General features: G+C 46.7%; 1 protein-coding gene and 1 long non-coding RNA gene across 2 annotated transcripts in view; one reads left to right on the top strand and one right to left on the bottom strand.

Moving 5' to 3' along the window:
• Positions 1–451: 451 nt before the first annotated feature.
• LOC148151357 (uncharacterized) lies at positions 452–7,356 on the bottom strand. Its single transcript, XR_015754664.1, has 2 exons — positions 7,237–7,356; positions 452–793 (listed from the first exon to the last, which is right to left on the bottom strand). It is a non-coding gene; the product is annotated as an uncharacterized LOC148151357 (long non-coding RNA).
• The window catches only part of mrps5 (mitochondrial ribosomal protein S5), a 138,457-nt gene continuing 124,346 nt past the window's right edge, over positions 7,269–21,379 (top strand). The window contains exon 1 of the mRNA XM_043687173.2: positions 7,269–7,397. Within this exon, the coding sequence (XP_043543108.2) occupies positions 7,331–7,397 (67 nt within the window). The 5' untranslated portion in view covers positions 7,269–7,330. The remainder of the gene's footprint in view (positions 7,398–21,379) is intronic.

Below are 21,379 nucleotides of genomic sequence, written 5' to 3'. Positions count from 1 at the left end.
TAGATTAGGTTGGGATATCTGGTCGGCATGGACGGGTTGGACCGAAGGGTCTGTTTCCATGCTGTACATATCTGTAACTCTAAGAGCCAACCATGTTTTAAATGGTGAGGCAGAATTCTCACTAGAGAGCAGCAAGAGGCGTACACGCACTGACATCACATTATTACCAAATGTATCTATATTAATATGCAGTTTCCCATTCACTTACCCACTGAATATGAAAATGGCAGAATTGCTTACATAACGTTGCTGACATATCATTAATTGAGCTTGCCATTTGATCCTCTGGACTTTCATCTTCGACACCAGACATCAACAACTCAGGATATGGTCCACAGTCAGTCCTTAACTAAAAGTTGAGGGGGCACTGGTGTTGGAGGGCAGTTTGATTTGATTTGATTTTGATTTGATTTGATTTTGATTTGATTTATTGTGGTCACAAGCATCTAAGTACAGTGAAAAGATTTATTTGTGAACACTACAAGCAGATCATAGTAAGCAAAAATACGCAGATCATAAGCTTAGACAAAGTGAGGTGTACAGGTTACACTGCACAGGAGGTGTGCGAAGCAAGATCAACACGAACAAGATCAACATTGTTTGAAGTTAGAGAGTCCATTTATTGATCCAGTAATGGCAAGGAAGAAGCTGTTCTTGAACATGTTCTTGAACATGCGTGCATTCAAGCTTCTGTATCTTCTGCCTGACAGAGGAGGTTGTAGGACAGCATTACCGGGCTGATGTTGGTAGCTTTTCTGTGGGAAAGTCAGTTGTGGAGTTTGGAGGCAGCATGCTGGAATGCAGAGGGGATAACATTTGTGAAGGTGAGCAACTCAATATATAAGGCAGAGGGAGATGATAGAGCAAGGAAGGAAAAGGGGGTATTGCCTGAGGTGGGTGCGTCAACTAGTTATGTTGATCTTTTAATTGCCTTAACTAGCTGTTTGCTGATTACAGGCAGTCACCGCTCTGTTTCTGGAATGTCCATCTCAAAACATGGATTGGAGATGCAAAATTATGTTCCTGACCAACACCATTCCTACCCATATCTGGTCAACAATCTGGCCCCATGGCACCCAACATTTAAAAGCATAGTGTAAGGCTTATTAAACTTTTTCCCTCCGTTACCCCATTTCAAAGTCAGAAGTTGTTATGATCCATGTCAGTGGGAACTGTGATAGTGAGGGCCAGTTAGAGCTGGAGCTTTGCTGTTGTGGCTTCACCTGATCAAGCCATTCTTGCTCTGCAGTGTACGACCCACTCCAGGCAAACTTTTAACTCACAACACCACGTGGGGTCCTGAACAGCTCCCTAATTTAAGTGCTGCTAAGCAGCCCATAAGGGGCAGTGGTAGTGTTCATACCTGAATTGAAATGAATTAGCTTTAGTGTCACATGTACTCAATGAGTACAGTTAAAGGTTTATACGTCGCCACTTAGAGTGTCATCTTAAGTACAGAGTACCTAGGTACAATCCTTAACTACAGAATAGAGAAATGAAGAAAAAAAGTTACATTACAGCTATCCACTGTATGACCATAGGTCAGAAAAAACAAGAAGCAAAGTTAAAAAGACAAACATTGCAGCCTTTCTCCAAAGGCCTCTCTGCAGCATACAGCATAGGGGGCCTCCACTTAGTCTGACTACCGGGTGCCACCACACTCCGCACTGGGCCACTATTCCCCGCTCCTCACAGGGCCACTATCCCGCACTCTGCACTGGGTCACTGCCACCATACTCTGCACTGGGTCACTGCCACCATACTCCACACTGGGCCACTGCCACCATACTCCGCACTGGGCCACTGCCACCATGCTCTGCACTGGGCCACTATCCCCCACTCCGCACTGGGTCACTGCCACCATACTCCACACTGGGCCACTGCCACCATACTCCACACTGGGCCACTGCCACCATACTCCGCACTGGGCCACTGCCACCATACTCCACACTGGGCCACTATCCCCCACTCTGCACTGGGCCACTGCCACCATGCTCTGCACTGGCCCACTACCACCATACTCTGCACTGGGCCACTGCCACCATGCTCTGCACTGGCCCACTACCACCATACTCTGCACTGGGCCACTGCCACCATGCTCTGCACTGGCCCACTACCACCATACTCTGCACTGGGCCACTGCCACCATGCTCTGCACTGGCCCACTACCACCATACTCTGCACTGGGCCACTGCCACCATACTCCGCACTGGGCCACTGCCACCATACTCCGCACTGGGCCACTGCCACCATACTCTGCACTGGACCACTATCCCCCACTCTGCACTGGGCCACTGCCACCATGCTCTGCACTGGCCCACTACCACCATACTCTGCACTGGGCCACTACCACCATACTCCGCACTGGGCCACTGCCACCATACTCTGCACTGGACCACTATCCCCCACTCTGCACTGGCCCACTACCACCATACTCTGCACTGGGCCACTGCCACCATACTCTGCACTGGGCCACTGCCACCATACTCTGCACTGGGCCACTGCCCCCCACTCTGCACTGGCCCACTACCACCATACTCTGCACTGGGCCACTACCACCATACTCTGCACTGGGCCACTGCCACCATACTCTGCACTGGGCCACTGCCACCATACTCTGCACTGGGCCACTGCCCCCCACTCTGCACTGGCCCACTACCACCATACTCTGCACTGGGCCACTACCACCATACTCTGCACTGGGCCACTGCCACCATACTCTGCACTGGGCCACTGCCACCATACTCCGCACTGGGCCACTGCCACCATACTCTGCACTGGGCCACTACCACCATACTCCTCACAGGGCCACTGCCACCATACTCCGCACTGGGCCACTGCCACCATACTCTGCACTGGGCCACTACCACCATACTCTGCTCTTGGCCACTGCCACCATACTCTGCACTGGGCCATTGCCACCATACTCCACACTGGGCCATTGCCACCATACTCTGCACTGGGCCACTGCCACCATGCTCTGCACTAGACCACTATTCCCCACTCTGCATTGGGTCACTGCCACCATACTCCACACTGGGCCACTATCCCCCACTCTGCACTGGGCCACTATTCCCCACTCTGCACTGGGTCACTGCCACCATACTCCGCACTAGGCCACTGCCACCATACTCCGCACTGGGCCACTATCCCCCACTCTGCACTGGGTCACTGCCACCATACTCTGCACTGGGCCACTACCACCATACTCTGCACTGGGCCACTATCCCCTGCCCTGCACTGGGTCACTGCCACCATACTCCGCACTGTGTCACTATCCCCTGCTCTGCACTGGGCCACTATCCCCTGCTCTGCACTGGGTCACTGCCACCATACTCCTCACAGGGCCACTATCCCCTGCTCTGCACTGGGCCACTAACCCCCACTCTGCATTGGGATACTATCCTCCGCTCTGCACTGTGTCACTATCCTCTGCTCAGCACTGGGTCACTGCCACCATGCTCTGCACTGGGCCACTATCCCCCGCTCTGCATTCGGTCACTGCCACCATGCTCCTCACAGGGCCACTATCCCCCACTCTGTACTGGGCCACTATCCCGCACTCTGCACTGGGCCACTATCCCGCACTCTGCACTGGGTCACTGCCGCCATACTCCGCACTGGGCCATTATCCCCCACTCTGCACTGGGCCACTCCCCCCACCCTGTCTCATCATTTCCCCTCCCCCCACCCTGTCTCAGTCAAATCCATCAAATTGAACTCGGATTTCACCAGTTTCCTCATTTCCCCTCCCCCCACCCTGTCTCAGTCAAATCCATCAAATTCAGCACCGCCTTCCTAACCTGAGATCTTCTTCCCGACCTCTCCGCCCCCACCCCAGTCTGACCTATCACCCTCACCTTGACCTTTTTCCACCTATCACATTTCCGACGCCCCTCTCCCAAGTCCCTCCTCCCTACCTTTTATCTTAGCCTGCTGGACACACTTTCCCCATTCCTGAAGAAGGGCTTATGCCCGAAACGTCGATTCTCCTGTTCCCTGGATGCTGCCTGACCTGCTGCGCTTTTCCAGCAACACATTTCCAGCACTGGGCCACTATCCCCTGCTCTGCACTGGGCCACTGCCACCATACTCCGCACTGGATCACTATCCCCCGCTTGGCACAGGGTCACTGTTGTCATACTCCGCACTGGGCCACTATCCCGCACTCTGCACTGGGTCACTGCCGCTATACTCCGCACAGGGCCACTATCCCCCACTCCGCACTGGATCATTATCTCCCACTCTGCACTGGGCCACTATCCCGCACTCTGCACTGGGTCACTGCCGCCATACTCCGCACAGGGCCACTATCCCCCACTCCGCACTGGATCATTATCTCCCACTCTGCACTGGGCCACTATCCCGCACTCTGCACTGGGCCACTGCCACCATACTCCGCACTGGATCACTATCCCCCGCTTGGCACTTGGTCACTGCCACCATACTCCGCACTGGGCCACTATCCCCCACTCTGCACGGGGCCACTATCCCCCACTCTGCACGGGGCCACTATTCCCCACTCTGCACTGGGTCACTGCCACCATACTCCGCACTGGATCACTATCCCCCACTCTGCACTGGGCCACTATCCCGCACTCCGCACTGGGTCATTGCCACCATACTCCGCACTGGGTCACTATCCCCCACTCTGCACTGGGCCACTATCCCGCACTCTGCACTGGGTCACTGCCGCCATACTCCGCACTGTGCCACTATCCCCCACTCTGCACTGGGCCACTATCCCGCACTCTGCACTGGGTCACTGCCGCCATACTCCGCACTGTGCCACTATCCCCCACTCTGCACTGGGCCACTATCCCGCACTCCGCACTGGGTCACTGCCGCCATACTCCGCACTGGGGCACTATCCCCCACTCTGCACTGGGCCACTATCCCGCACTCTGCACTGGGCCACTGCCACCATACTCCGCACTGGGCCACTATCCCCCACTCTGCACTGGGCCACTATCCCGCACTCTGCACTGGGCCACTGCCACCATACTCCGCACTGGGCCACTATCCCCCACTCTGCACTGGGTCACTGCCGCCATACTCCGCACTGGCCCACTTATCCCGCTCTACACTGGGTCACAGCGCCATGTTCCATGCAAGCCCAATATTCCCGCTCGAAACTGGACCACTATCCCCGTTCTAAACTGGACCACTATCCCAGCTCTACACTGGACCACTGTCCCCGTTTGACACTGGACCACTATCCCAGCTCTACACTGGCCACTATTCACACTCTACATTGGACCACTATTTCCGCTTGTCACCGGTCATTATCTCCGCTCTACACTGGACCATGATCCCCGCTCTACACTGGACCACTATCTCCGCTTGTCACTGGGCCACTATCCTCGCTCGACACTGGACCACTATCCCCGCTCTACATTGGCCCGCTATCCCTGCTCTACACTAGACCACTATCCCAGCTCTACACTGGACCACTATCCCCACTCGACACTGGACCACTATTCCCGCTCTACACTGGCCCGCTATCCCTGCTCTACACTGGACCACTCTCCCCACTCTACACTGCACCACTATCCCTGTTCTACACTGGAACACTATCCCCACTCTACACTGGACCACTATCCCCACTCTACACTGGCCCACTGTCCCCACTCTACACTGGGCCACTATCCCCACTCTACACTGGACCACTGTCCCCGCTCTACACTGGACCACTATCCCCACTCTACACTGGGCCACTGTCCCTGCTCTACACTGGGCCACTATCCCAGCTCTACACTGGGCCACTCTCCCCGCTCCATACTGGACCACTCTCCCCACTCTACACTGGACCACTATCCCTGCTCTACACTGGACCGCTATCCCCGCTCGACACTGGACCACTATCCCCGCTCTCCACTGGCCCACTGTCCCCGCTCTCCACTGGACCACTATCCCCACTCTACACTGGACCACTGTCCCCACTCTACACTGGGCCACTATCCCCACTCTACACTGGGCCACTATCCCCACTCTGCACTGGGCCACTATCCCCACTCTACACTGGACCACTATCCCTGCTCTACACTGGACCACTATCCCCACTCTACACTGGACCGCTATCCCAGCTCTACACTGGACCACTATCCCCACTCTGCACTAGGTCACTATCCCCGCTCTACACTGGCCCGCTATTCCTGCTCTACACTCGTCCACTCTCCCCACTCTACACTGGACCACTATCCCCGCTCTACCTTGGCCCTCTATCCCCGCTTTACACTGGACTACTATCCCCGCTCTACACTGTGCCACTATCCCCGCTCTACACTGGGCCACTATCCCCGCTCTACACTGGACCACTATCCCCCCTCTGCACTGGACCACTGTCCCCGCTCTCCACTGGACCACTATCCCCACTCTATACTGGACCACTATCCCCGCTCTGCACTAGGCCACTATCGCCACTCTACACTGGATCACAATCCCCATTCTACACTGGCCTACTGTCCCCATTCTACCATGGACCACTATCCCCGCTCTGCACTAGGCCACTATCCCCGCTCTACACTGGACCGCTATCCCCGCTCTACAGTGGACCACTCTCCCCACTCTCCACTGGGCCACGATCCCCACTCTACACTGGGCCACTATCGCCACTCTACACTGGACCACTATCCCCGCTTGTCATTGTGCCACTATCCACAGTCTACACTGACCCGCTATCCCAGCTCTACACTGGACCACTATCCCTGCTCGACACTGGACCACTACCTGCCCTGGGCCACTATCCCCACTCTGCACTAGCCCGCTATCCCTACTCTGTTCTGGGCCACTATCCCCGCTTTCTACCAACTGCGAACCCCCATGTCTGAGCTGAGAGACCTAGATTTATGTCTCCCCTCTTTGAAAGGTGTGTAATGATACCTGTGAACAAGCTGAATAGAAAATATAACTTTTACAAAAAAACTATAAAGTCTCATGGAGGTATGTCCTAACAAATTGGTTTAAAACTAAAGAATATCTTGGATGAGTCAGAGTGGATGTGTAAGATTAAAATTACAGACTTTATGGGGAATGAAGAGGAACTGGTCCCTTTATTTCAGGGAGACCTCTCCCTGAAGAATAAAAACGTTGCCGGACATTTATTCACTGACAGGCGCCTTTAAGGCCTGTCGCGAGGCGCCGTCCCTGAAAACCGGCTCCTGCCGCCTCACGGCCCGAGAGGAGAGAGGGTTCACCGGGACCGCGGACCGCGGGGAGGGGGCTGACCGTGCTCACCGGGACCGGGGACCGAGGACCGAGGAGAGACGTCAGGGTTCACCGTGTTCACCCGGGACAAGGATCCGCATCCGCTCGGAGAACACACCGGGACATGGCGGCGGCGGCGGCGGCGGCGGCGGCAGCGCGGAGCCTGAGTGTAGGCCTCAGGCTGGGAACAGGTCAGTCACTGGGACCCCCTCCGGGGAGGGGGAGGGAGAGGGAGGTGCTGGTGGGCCGACTGGCCGGGCACTGGGACGGGAGGGAGGGAGGGGGGGGTCGGGTACTGGGCCCCTGGATGGGTGAGGGTCGGGGAGAGGGTCAGTCACAGGGGATGGCAGTGCCTCCAGGAGAACCCAGCTCAGGGTCTGTGCTGTTTTTATCGGGGCCTTCCTCCTCTTCCGTGTTTTATTTCTGATACTGTCAAGCAGGTGGTTTCTCAATTCCTCATTCCTGAAGAAGGGCTTATGCCCGAAACGTCGATTCTCCTGTTCCCTGGATGCTGCCTGACCTGCTGCGCTTTTCCAGCAACACATTTCCAGTTTCTCAATCTAAGCCATGTGTCTTCCTGCATTTTTTAAAAAAAATAATTGTCATGTGAATCCCTAGATCTCGATTATTTAGATTTTTAGTATTTTGCTGAGGGTGGTGGAGGCCTGTGACCAGTGGAGTGCCACAAGGATCGGTGCTGGGTCCTCTACTTTTTGTCATTTACATAAATGATTTGGATGTGAGCATAAGAGGTACAGTTAGTAAGTTTGCAGAAGACACCAAATTTGGAGGTGTAGTGGACAGCGAAGAGGGTTACCTCAGATTACAACAGGATCTGAACCAGATGGGCCAATGGGCTGAGAAGTGGCAGATGGAGTTTAAATTCAGATAAATGCAAGGTGCTGCATTTTGGGAAAGCAAATCTTAGCAGGACTAATACACTTAATGGGAAGGTCCTAGGGAGTGTTGCTGAACAAAGGGACCTTGGAGTGCAGGTTCATAGCTCCTTGAAAGTGGAGTCGCAGGTAGATAGGATAGTGAAGGCGGTGTTTGGTATGCTTTCTTTTATTGATCAAGAGTATTGAGTACAGGAGTTGGGAGGTCATGTTGCAGCTGTACAGGACATTGGTTAGGCCACTGTTGGAGTATTGCGTGCAATTTTGGTCCCCTTCCTACCAGAAGGCTGTTTTGGAACTTGAAAGGGTTCAGAAAAGACTTATAAGGATGTTGCCAGGGTTGGAGGATTTGAGCTACAGGGAGAGAGACTGAATAGGCTGGAGCTGTTTCCCTGGAGCGTTGGAGGCTGAGGGGTGACCTTTATAGAGGTTTATAAAACCATGAGCGGTGTGGATAGGATAAATAGACAAAGTCTTTTCCCTGGGGTGGGAGAGTCCAGAATTAAAGGGCATAAGAAACCAAAAGAGAAAATGCTGGAAAATCTCAGCAGGTCTGGCAGCATCTGTAAGGAGAGAAAAGAGCTGACGTTTAGAGTCTAACTGACCCTTTGAGCTTTGACAAAGGGTCAGTTAGACTCGAAACGTCAGCTCTTTTCTCTCCTTACAGATGCTGCCAGACCTGCTGAGATTTTCCAGCATTTTCTCTTTTGGTTTCAGATTCCAGCATCTGCAGTAATTTGCTTTTATTTTTACTAGAGGGCATAGGTTTAGGGTGAGAGGGCACAGGGTGCCAGATGAAGTAGTGGAGACTGGTTCAATTACAGCATTGAAAAGGCATCTGGATGGGTATATGAATAGGAAGGGTTTGGAGGGATATGGGCCAAATGCTGGCAAATGGGATTAGATTTGTTGGGAAATCTGGTCGGCATGGGCGAGTTGGACTGAAGGGTCTATTTCTGTGCTGTACTACTCTATGACTGACTCAACACTGTATTCATATTTCTTTGATCTGTCCAGTTTAATAATCTATTGCTGTTGATCTCTTTCACGGGTAGCTAGACATTTTTATTCATTCATTCAATCAATCAATCAATCATTCATTCATTCAGGCATTACTGGCTCGACCAGCATTTATTGCCTAATGCAAAATTGGCTGTAGGACTGTTGAGAATCAACCACATTTACTCCAAACCAAAGCAATGTACCAGACCATCTACAGGAGTAGGGATGTCCTTCTGCCACTGTATAGAGCATGGGTAATACCACAACTGGAGTATTGTATACCGTTTTAGTTTCCTTATCTGGCAAAGGATGTTTTGGCTATTGAGCGAGTGCAAAGAAGGTTTACCAGATGGATTCCTGGGATGGCAGGACTGATGTGTGTGGAAAGACCGGATCAGTTCGGACTACATTCACTTGAGTTTAGAAGAATGAGGGAATCCTCCTAGAAACATATAAAATTTTAATGGATTAGACAAGATGGAGACTATCCTTCCAGCCTCTATGATCACGGAATCCAGAACTAGGGCTCTGACCGTGGCCTAACAATAAGGGCAGATGAGAATTTCTTCACCCTGGGAGTGGTCAGCCTGTGGAATTGTCTGCCACAGGAAATTGTAGAGATCGGAACAGTGAAGGTTTTGAACAAGGAATTAAATATGTTTCTTGGGGCTAAAGGGATTTAAAGGATATAGGGAGAAAGTAGGAACAGGGTTCTGAGTTTGATGATCAGCCAGGATTATCTTGAATGATGGAGCAACCTGGGAGGGCAGAAAGGTTTACTCCTCTTCTGTTCATGTTTCTGTATGAGGACAAAGTGAGGTCTGCAGATGCTGGAGATCAAAGTTGAAACTTTATTGCTGGAACAGCACAGCAGGTCAGGCAGCATCCAGGGAACAGGAGATTCGACGTTTCGGGCACAGGCCCTTCTTCAGGAAAGGGCCTGTGCCCGAAACGTCGAATCTCCTGTTCCCTGGATGCTGCCTGACCTGCTGTGCTGTTCCAGCAATAAAGTTTCAACTCTGTATGAGGACAGCAGATTGTCCTTCCCTAAAGGACACTAGTAAACCAAATGAGATTTTATGACAATCAAGTGGTTATATGGTCACCAATAGACTGGCTTTTTATTCCAGATTCTGTTTTGATTTTGTAAAATTTCACTGCATGCCATGGTGGGGTTCAAACACATCTCGTTAGAACATTAACCTGGGGTTCTGGATTATCTGTGAGACATAACCACTACACCACTGCCTCTTCATCTTAATTCAATGACATCTGGAAATTTTTGTAGTGCTCATTCCAGAGTCCATATATTTGATCAATGTTTATGTATGTATATTGAATTTTTTAGAGTCTAGATTGAGGTAATTAAGTTTATCATGCCTTTGGATCTTTCACAGTTAGTTCCACAGGCCCTATCACTGATAGACCTGTAAATTTTTCTTATACATATCCAATTGCTTTTCTGAAGGAATCTGATTCCACCACTCCTTCATGTGGTGCGTTTCAGATTTCAGACTGAGATTATTTTTAGGACCCTGAAACAGGTAGAGATGTGGTACAGTTTCAGGGGGAAATTCCAGAGTTTTGGGCCTTTACAACTGAAGGCACAGCCACTAATGGTGGAACGATTTTAAAATTAGGGATGCTTAAGTGGTCAGAATTAGAGGATTACAGATAAATTAAGATTATGGGGAAAAACTGAGAGGTGATGCCATAGTAGGATGTACTATTAAGTTTAAGAATTCGAACATTGAGGATTTTCATGAGCAGGAGCTGATGCAGGTTTTGAGTGCAGGGATGATGAATGAAGAGGACTTGATGCAAATAAAGACTGAGACACAATTTTAGATGACCTAAAATTTATAGAAGGTAAAATTTCGGAGGCAAGCAATGTTAGGTAATGTTTTGGTGGTGGAAATAGGAATGTGCAGACATGTAAGCAAAAGCTCATTATTGCAAACAAACTAACTTGGTCTCAGACAGGTGTCAAGAAACAGCTGGAGTTAATAATTAGGGAACAGTTTATTGATTTTTGTCTGCAGAGTTTTTTTTAATGGAGATTCTAATAGAGTCATAGAGTCACAGAGATATACAGCATGGAAACAAACCCTTCGGTCCAACCTGTCCATGCCGACCAGATATCCCAACCCAATCTAGTCCCACCTGCCAGCACCTAGCCCATATCCCTCCAAACCCTTCCTATTCATATACCCATCCAAATGCCTCTTAACTGTTGCAATTGTACCAGTCTCCACCACATCCTGTGGCAGCTCATTCCATACACGTACCACCCTCTGCGTGAAAATGTTGCCCCTTGGGTCTCTTTTTTTTATCTTTCCCCTCTCACTCTAAACCTATACCCTCTAGTTCTGGACTCCCCGACCCCAGGGAAAAGACTTTGCCTATTTATCCTATCCATGCCCTCATAATTTTGGAAACCTCTATAAGGTCATCCCTCAGCCTCCGATGCTCCAGGGATAACAGCCTCAGCCTGTTCAGCCTCTCCCTGCAGCTCAGATCCTCCAAACCTGGCAACATCCTTGTAAACCTTTTCTAAACCCTTTCAAGTTTCACAACATCTTTCCAATAGGAAGGAGACCAGAATATTCCAACAGTGGCCTAACCAATGTCCTGTACAGCTGCAAGATGACCTCCCAACTCCTGTACTCAATACTCTGACCAATAAAGGAAAGCATACCAAACACCGCCTTCACTATCCTATCTACCTGCGACTCTATTTTCAAAGAGCTATGAACCTGCACTCCGAGGTCTCTTTGTTCAGCAACACTCCCTAGGACCTTACCATTAAGTGTATAAGTCCTGCTAAGATTTGCTTTCCCAAAATGCAGCACCTCGCATTTATCTGAATTAAACTCCATCTGCCACTTCTCAGCCCATGGCCCATCTGGTCCAGATCCTGTTGTAATCTGAGGTAACTCTCTTCGCTGTCCACTACACCTCCAATTTTGGTGTCATCTGCAAACTTACTAACTATACCTCTTATGCTCGCATCCAAATCATTTATGCAAATGACAAAAAGTAGAGGGCCCAGCACTGATCCTTGTGGCACTCCATTGGTCACAGGCCTCCAGTCTGAAAAACAACCCTTCACCACCACCCTCTGTCTTCTATCTTTGAGCCAGTTCTGTATCCAAATGGCTAGTTCTCCCTGTATTCCGTGAGATCTAACCTTGCTAATCAGTCTCCCATGGGGAACCTTGTCGAACGCCTGACTGAAGTCCGTATAGATCACATCTGCTGCTCTGCCCTCATGAATCGTCTTTGTTACTTCTTCAAAAAACTCAATCAAGTTTGTGAGGCATGATTTCCCACGCACAAAGCCATGCTGACTATCCCGAATCAGTCCTTGCCTTTCCAAATACATGTACATCCTGTCCCTCAGGATTCCTTTCAACAACATGCCCACCACCGACGTCAGGCTCACCGGTCTATAGTTCCCTGGCTTGTCTTTACCGCCCTTCTTAAACAGTGGCACCACGTTTGCCAACCTCCAGTCTTCCGGCACCTCACCTGTGACTATCGATGATTCAAATATCTCAGCAAGAGGCCCAGCAATCACTTCTCTAGCTTCCCACAGAGTTCTCGGGTACACCTGATCAGGTCCTAGGGATTTATCCACCTTTAACCATTTCAAGACATCCAACACTTTCTCCTCTGAAATCTGGACATTTTGCAAGATGTCACCATCTATTTGCCTACAGTCTATATCTTCCATATCCTTTTCCACAGTAAATACTGATGCAAAATATTCATTTAGTATCTCCCCCATTTTCTGTGGCTCCACCTACAGGCCTCCTTGCTGATCTTTGAGGGACACTATTCTCTCCCTAGTTACCCTTTTGTCCTTAATATATTTGTAAAAACCCTTTGGATTCTCCTTAATTCTATTTGCCAAAGCTATCTCATGTCCCCATTTTGCCCTCCTGATTTCCCTCTTAAGTATACTCCTACTTTCTTTATACTCTTCTAAGAATTCACTCGATCTATCCTATCTATACCTGACATATGCTTCCTTCTTTTTCTTAACTTCTGCTAGTTATATATTTTTTCCTAACTGCGGTAGTGCTTATGTTTTCCCCAGCACCCATGTGGTGTGTGTGCATGTGTAGGACAAAGTGAAAGACAACAAGTGTACAAATCTTTATTCAATTTCCACCACTAGCAAGAAAGGAATCTCCCGAGGGGCCAGTGACAAGCAATGCCCTTCTCCTCAAAGGGCAATGCTGCGTGATCAAAAAAGTGAAGGGGAGGGCAGGGACTAAGTCAAAATAGAGTTGGAGGGGGAAATAAAGCACTCCACTCCCTGTGGTGTCTGTCGAGTATTTTGGTGGCTTAGCAGATCCCTCAGTTAAAAGCAATTAGAAATGAATGCTGGCCATGTTAGTATTTCTTTATGGGATATGGGAATGTAAGAAAAAAAAATCACTTTCTGGTCAGTCAGTACTGCATGAACAACAAACAATATGATAATTTAGCAACAGTAGAGGAGTTGAGAGGGGTGGTGGAGAGGTACAGCTGGATGTCGTCAATGTAGATGTGCAAACTTGCACTAATTTGGTTGTTATCATAAAGAGGCTGCATGCAAGTTGTATTTATACTTAAAGCAAAGGAACATGGTTGAAGTTGGGGGATAAATCATCTCAGTTGCAAGAGATCACTACAGGAGTTCCTCTAGATAGTGTCCTAAACTCCAGCCATCTATGGGGTGAAAGTGAGTGCTGCGGCTGCTGGAGATTAGAGTCGAGAGTGTGGTGCTGGAAAAACACAGGTCAGGCACCATCTGAGAAGCAGAAAAATTGACGTTTTGGGCATTCATTCCTGATTGGGCATTTGCCTGAAACATCTATTTTACTGCTCCTCGAATGTTGCCTGACCTGTTGTGCTTTTCCAGCACCACCCTCTTGACTCCAGCCATATATGTCATCAATGACCTTTCCTTCATCAGAAGGTCAGATGTTCGGTGATGGCCATATCTGCCATAATTTACAGTTCCTCAGGTACCGAGGCAATCCGTGTCCAAACACAGCAAGACCTGGACACTATTCAGGCTTGGGCTGACAAGTGGCAAGTCAGAATCATGCCACACAAGTGCCAGGCAATTACCATCTCATGAAGTGCTTCGAAAGGCTGGTTCTAGCCCACATCAACTCTAGTCTCCCAGCTTGCCTTGGTCCCATACAATTTGCTTACTGACGCAACAGGTCATCAGTGGATGCCATTTCCCTAGCCCTGCAGTCTTCCTTTGAACATTTGGACAATAAGGACATCTATGTCAGACTCCTGCTCATTGACTACAGCTCCACCTTCAACACCATTATTCCCTCCAGACTGATCTCAAAACTCTGAGACTTTGGTTTTGGCTCCACCCTCTGCAACTGGATCCCAAGTTTCCTGACCCACAGACCGCAACCAGTGAAGATAGACAACTGCACATCCTTCACAATAACACTCAATTCTACAGCCCCCAACAATGCGTCCTCAGCCCCTACTGTACACCCATGACTCAGTTGCCAAATTCCGAATGATTGCCACCTACACGTTCGCTGATGACACCACTGTGGTAGGATGGATATCTAACAATGATGAGTCAGAATACAGAAAGGAGAAAGAGGGCTTGGTAACATGGTATGTTTTTAACAACGTCTCTTTCAACATCAGCAAAATGAAAGAACTGAACATTGACTTCAGAATAAAAGGAGGACAACATGTCCACAGTGTACATCAACAGAGCTGAGCTTGAGAGGGTGGAGAGCGTCAAGTTTCTAGGAGTGACAAAGCATACTGTCCAGATGCATAAAGGCCTGGTATGCCAACTGCTGTACCCAGGACCATAAGAAACTACAGAAAGTTGTGTGCACAGCCTAGACCATCGGAAGCCAAGCCTCCATCCATGGATTCCATTTCCATGGCTGGTTGCTGTGGAAAGGCTGTCAACATCATCAAAGACCCATCGCACCATGGTAATACTCTCTAATACTCTCCTACAACCTCTTCTATCAGGCAGAAGCTTGAACACATATACCAACAGGTTATAGAACAGCTTCTTTCCTTGCTGTTCAACTGATGCATGGCTCTCTAGCAAGATCAATATTACTTGAAGTTTAATGTTGATTTTGCCTTACACATGCCTTCTGTGATGTAACCCATATGTCTCTAATTTTTTTTCACCCTATGATCTGAATGTCCTTGCTTACTACGATCTGCCTGTACTGCTTGCAAACCTAGCTTTTCACTGTACTTAGCTGCACATGATAATAAATAAATCGAATCAAATCTCCAACAAGAGAGAATCTACCCATCCTGACTTAGAACTGTCTTATTAATACATCACCATTGCTGGGTCAAAAATTCCAGAACTTGCCCCTATCTGGACTGCAATAGTTCAATAAGAGTGTTCACCAGCAGTGTTTGAAGGACATTAGCAATGGTGATAAATGCTGACCTAGCTAGCAATGCTCACGTCCCCTGAATTATTATTTTAAAACTCATTGTGGAAGTAGAAATATGCAGCTTTCCCTCCCCTGTTCTCTGTTACCATACTTCTCCACCTCCAATCTGAAAGCTGAAGTCAGTTGGAGCTTATAAAGCTTGTGATAGATTTTTGTGAGGGAGCATTATCTTAGAAATGGAAAAGCACAAGCAAAATGCAACTGAAGTTCAGAACATCAAAGCTAGTTTTTTGATATGATTTTATGTTTATAGCTATCACATCCAAATATTCCCATCTTCCCATACTTTTTCACTCCCGTATCTCTCTCTCTTCCATTTTTTTTTAAAAGAAAGGCAAAATATACATTCAGTATCAATGCCTTTGTTTAATCACTTTTGTGCCTTTAATTATTATTTTAATGTTTATCTATAAAATCCTATGTTTAGTTCATTTTATTTATTTGACTTTTTATATCTCCACTGAGTCCTTTTTAATCTTTTTGCTTCCTCTCTTCTATACTGTATTTTCTTAGTGTTATTAGTTTTAAATTCATTCTGTCATTTTTTAAAGTAATTTTAATTTCTCTACTCACCACTATGATTTTACTGCATGTTTTTACTTATGAGAAAATATAAAAAAGAATTATGGGCACTTGTCAGTTCTGTGCCATAATCATCATCTCTGACAAGTTTGTGTGAATCATCGGCTCATTACCAAATTAGTAGCTACAAACATTTAAACTTTCATATCAAGCAAATGGTCACTGAACGCTTGATGCTTTTGAAATGTTGTCTTCTGCATTTGTTCTTGAGCAGGAACTTCAATAAATTCATGAACTGCTCCCTGGAACAAAAGAAGGAAATGTCCTTTAGCAGCTTCTTTTGAACTTGGAGTAATGCAAAGTATCTGCCAGTCAATTACCTACCTTTTGAACCTGGTCCTATATTCTTCGTTTTCAAATATAAATCCGGAAACCTTCTGTGGAATCTGCCTCCACCACTCTCCTAGAATGTGCATTCCAAAACTTAACTCTGAATAATAAAGTTTCTCCTTGTATTGTTCCTAACTGTCTTGCTGAAAGTCTTGAAATTGTGACCCTTAATTCCTGACATATCAACTAATGGAAGAATACCCTTCTTTACCTCTGTCAAAACTGTTCATAATTTTGAGCAACTCAAATAAGGTCCCCTCTTAATCTTCTCTGCTCCAAATGGAACCAGTCCAATTTCTGTAATCTTTTCATGTATCTAAAATCCCTTATTTCTGGTATCATTCTAATAAATCTCCTTTGCACTTCCTCACCAGAGCTTTAACATCTTCCTTAAATAAGGTACCTAGAATGGTGATCTGATCACTAATTTGTAGAGGTATAGCTTCACTTCCTTGCTTTCAAGCTCTATGCCTCTAAGATGAAACCCAAGCAATAAGTCATCTTAATTGCTATTTCAATTTGCCTGCCCACTTTCAGAGAATTATGCTCGAGGTTCCTCTGCTCCTGTACTCCCCTCAATAAGTCTATGTTGTGTTTCCATGCTGCTTCTACCAAATGCATTGCCTCTCATTTCTCTGGATTGAAGTTCATCTGCCAGGTGTCTGCCCATTTGGCTAACTCAGTATCCCTCTGTAGTTGCTCAGCATCCTCCTCACATTTTAACTATTCTCCCTAGCTACAAATTGAGATTTTTCTCTCAGCACACATCTCAAATGACTGATAGAAATCAGAAAAAGCAGGGGTCTTGGGATCAATATTTGGAGAACATCACTTTCAATTTGTCTCCAATCTGAGAAATGCCTATCTATACCTACCTTCCTGTTTCCTATCTTTAAGCCAACTTCTAATTTGTGCTGCCAAGGACATGTCAGTAACGATAATTTCTAATTCACTAACCAACCTGCCATGTAGCCCTGTAGCAAATGCTTCCTGGAAGTCCAAATATATCACATTTGCAGCACTATCCTCATCCACTGCCTGTGCCACCTCATCAAAGAATTCAATCAAATTTGTTAGATATAACCTGCCCTTGACAAAGCTGTGTTGACTGTCTATTATTTATTTTTCTTGAAGTGTATATTTATCTTTTCCTGTATTATGGCCTCCACCAATTTTCCCACTATTGATGTCAAACTGACAGGCCTGTAGTTTCCTGGGTTATCTTTTGCCTCTTTCTTAAACAACAGTGTCACATTTGCAGTCCTGCAGTCCCCTGGGACTGATCCTGTGCTCAGAGAGGCCAGGAATATATCTGGCAATGGCAGAAATGCCATTGGATTTAATAACCTTTAAGTCCACACTTGTATTCTGTGACATTTTTTCAAATCCCACCACCACAGCAGCCAGTGGAGCAGTAAGTGATAAATCTAGCCTATGCTGACAATCATTCAATGTGATTATGGCTGATTTTCTAATCCAACATATTTCTTGCACTATCCCTGCATTGCTTGATGTGTTAAGTATGTAGAAATCTATCATTTTCAGTCTTGTTCAGTTAGTGTCTGTCTCTTGTGTAGCGAATTCCAAAGGTGGTTCACCCTCCATTTGAAGGAATTACTCCTCATCCCAGTTATACATTATCAGCAGCGTGTCCTCTGATGCTGGACTCCCCTGGATCGTGAAACATCCTTCCTGCATTTACCCTGTGATTCCTGTGAGGCAATTGTATATCTTGGGTTTTTTTTCAGTTATACATTATCAGCAAACATTTGCTAATGAGTTTGATTGTTATCAGTGGCCTGGACAGATTCAATGGTTCCTTGTTTTATTGATGAGCCACATCTCTGACCACACATTGGCAGGTGTGCCTGAGAGGTGGAATTGCTTCGTTGGCCTTAAAGTCGCTGGCGTTTCTTTCTCTGGTTCCTTTCCCATACTTACTCTTCCCAAAGGGTGTTCTGGAAGAATTGCAATCGAAATTGCTGGAAGAGCTCAACAGATCTGGCAGCATTTATGGAGGGAAATCAGAGTTAATGTTTTGGGCCGTGTGTCCCTTCCTCTGAACTGATTGTAGCTAGGAAAATGTTGGTTCGTATAAATGTCAATTAGATGTTGAAGAATTGTACGCTTTCATACAGGAGCTTCATCCAAGTTGCTTTCTTTGAATGAGCGTCTCCCACGTGGTCACATTTGTGTTGTGTTTATTGGGGGAGACCTTCAGGGAACCTTTGAAATGCTTCCTTTGTGATCCTTTCGTTCGAATGTCTTCCTTGAACTGGGTAAAGGTGATTTGTTTTGGCATTCGGAACTCGGGCAGTCTAAACATGTGGTCGGCCCAGTGGAGCTGGTTTCGTATAATCGTGGCCTCTATGCTGGTGCTATTATCTGCTTTATGAGCAGTGTTAGTACACCTGTCCTCACAGGCAATGCAGCAAATCTATCTCAAGCAGCATTGATGGTACTTCTGAAGGGCCTTAAGGTAGAGTCTGTATGTAGTTCCAGGTTTCAGATCCATATAGAAGAGCCAGAAGGCTGACTGGCTTATACACAAGGCTCCTGGTATCAGTTTTTGATGTCAGTCATCAAAAACTGTTATCCTTAGGCACCTGAAGGCAGTGCTTGCAGATTGTGGCGATTCAACATCTCATCAAACGATGTCACTCTTCAATGCGAGGTAGCTTCTGAGGTAGGTAAAATGTTCCATGTTTGTTGATCTTGATGGATGGGCCAGAACTTGTGGGAGGCACGTGGCTCAATGGTTAGCACTGCTACCTCACAGCAGCGGGGACCCGGGTTTGGTCCCATCTTCGGGTGACTATGTGGAGTTTGCACTTTCTCCCCATGTGTGCATGGGTTTCCTCCAGGTTCACCGCTTTCCTCCACAGTGCAAAGATGTGCAGATTAGGTGGATTGACCATGCTAAATTGTCCATAGTGTACAGGACTGTGCAGGCTAGATGGAGTAACCGGGGGAATGCAAGATTACAGGGATAGGGTAGAGGGATGGGTCAGAGTGGGATGCTCTTCGGAGAGTTGCTGAGGACTTAATGGGTTGAATAGCCTGTTTCCACACTGTGAAGGATTCTTTGATTGTCTTGAGACAGTCAAACCCTGAGAAGAAGGGTTTTAGAATTCTTGAGGCCAAGTTTTTATTTTATTCAGATTCCATCATCTGCTGTGACAGGATTGGAATCTAGGTTCCCAGAATGTTACCTGGGTCTCTGGATTAAGGGCCCAGTGTTAATACCATTAGGTCATTCCCTCCACTATTGTGGAACTGAAGTTCTACAAGCTAGGTCAGTGTTGTGTTTTTTTTTGGATTTCAACTAGTTGAGGTTGAAATGTTTTTTCTATCCATCTTATAGTTAATGTCCACACCACTTGGAAGCTTCCTTCTGACCAGAGGAAGAATGGTGGCAATGAAGCGATTAAATGAACAAGATTTCAATGAAGTAGGAAGAAAGAAGTGTAGTAAATGTTTTTTGTACTTGAGAAAGTTACTCTGTCCAGAAAAATTCAACATGTTTTGATAGGAAAAACAGCGAAGATTTATTGAAGATTTTTAGATGTGTGGTCTGCCGACTATGTTGTGGTGAAGATTGCTTTGGTTAATATATAGGAGTTAGTGCAAGAAGCTTATAGATGAAAGTTTGGACATCTGAGGGAAAGACTGAATCAAACTTTTGGAAATTTCCAGAGAAAAATAAATGTTTGATAGTATGGAATAATGAAGCTTACCAAGGTTTTGAAAATTCTAGAGGTGTTATTAATGGAAATATTTAAAAGTTGTATTGCTTTGTCGTCAATTAGGAGATGGGTAGGATAGCAATTGGCCTGATTGGATTTGCCGTGCTTTTTGTTGGACAGATACCTGTTTCATAGTGACTCTGTACCTCTACCTAAACTGTTTCAACCTTTTTCTAGACCATAAAGTCTTCAACCTTTCAGCTATGATGTATATCTGAGCTATTCATCCAATGGCTCTTTTTCATCTGACCATGCTAAACAGTACCTTGGGATTTCACTTGTTGATGGCTCAAAGCTGTTGAATGCCTCAATAGTCTATTTTTGGCCTGCTGTAATATAATAAAAAGCCAGCTACTTTGTACACATGAAGGTCTTAAACACATGACATCTTGCTAAACCAAAAGATCAGTATGTCCAGATCATTCCAACTTGTCCTTGAACAGTGCTGTGGAATCTTTTGAGGACAGAGATTTCCTTTAACATCAAAAATGTATGACAGCTCCATCAGTAGTGTGTTTGTCTACATCTTGTGTTCATGTCTCCAAACTGGGACTTGAACCCACAACTTACTGACTTAGTTGAGAATCTAAATACTGAGCCAATGGCTAATAAAACAAAGTAAGGTAATTTATGTTAACTATCAATGTCATTTGTGTTCCAATGCAGCAATTGCTAGAAAATCCACTTTGAAATCTTTGGCGGATTCAGTTCAGCAGCACGACTCCACTATTAAATCTTGTTCAGTAGATAATGCAGTTCTTGCCTGTATTAATTTAACTTTGCAAATTTCTGCTTTGCATTCCTCCAAAAGCTCATTTAGGCTTTTTAATAAGTGACAGCACCCTCTTCGTTTTGGATAGGAGCTGGAGCATAGAAGCTGGTAGATTCAGCACTTTTTTTGTTTAGATGCTACCTCTGCCATTGATGCTGAACAAAAATAAAAAAAATCCTTCAATATGTATTCATGGTGAAGCCTTTATCCCACTGGGCACACCAGGCACTTGGACATGCTCTAAAGATTTTTACAAGGTCAAAATCAGCTTTACAAAAAGAAACAAAATCATAATTCTATTGATTAGATTGATTAAGTACCTTTTCAAAAAAAATCTCTGAAGTGCCAGAAGTGGAACAATGTAATATATCTAAT

The sequence above is a fragment of the Chiloscyllium plagiosum genome, unplaced genomic scaffold (genome assembly GCF_037043375.1).
Source record: "Chiloscyllium plagiosum isolate Xiang-an unplaced genomic scaffold, Cpla_swu_hap1 HiC_scaffold_3, whole genome shotgun sequence".
Classification (NCBI taxonomy): domain Eukaryota; kingdom Metazoa; phylum Chordata; class Chondrichthyes; order Orectolobiformes; family Hemiscylliidae; genus Chiloscyllium; species Chiloscyllium plagiosum.
The sequence above is the reverse complement of the archived record's forward strand: the minus strand, read 5'-3'. Positions and strand labels throughout refer to the sequence as shown.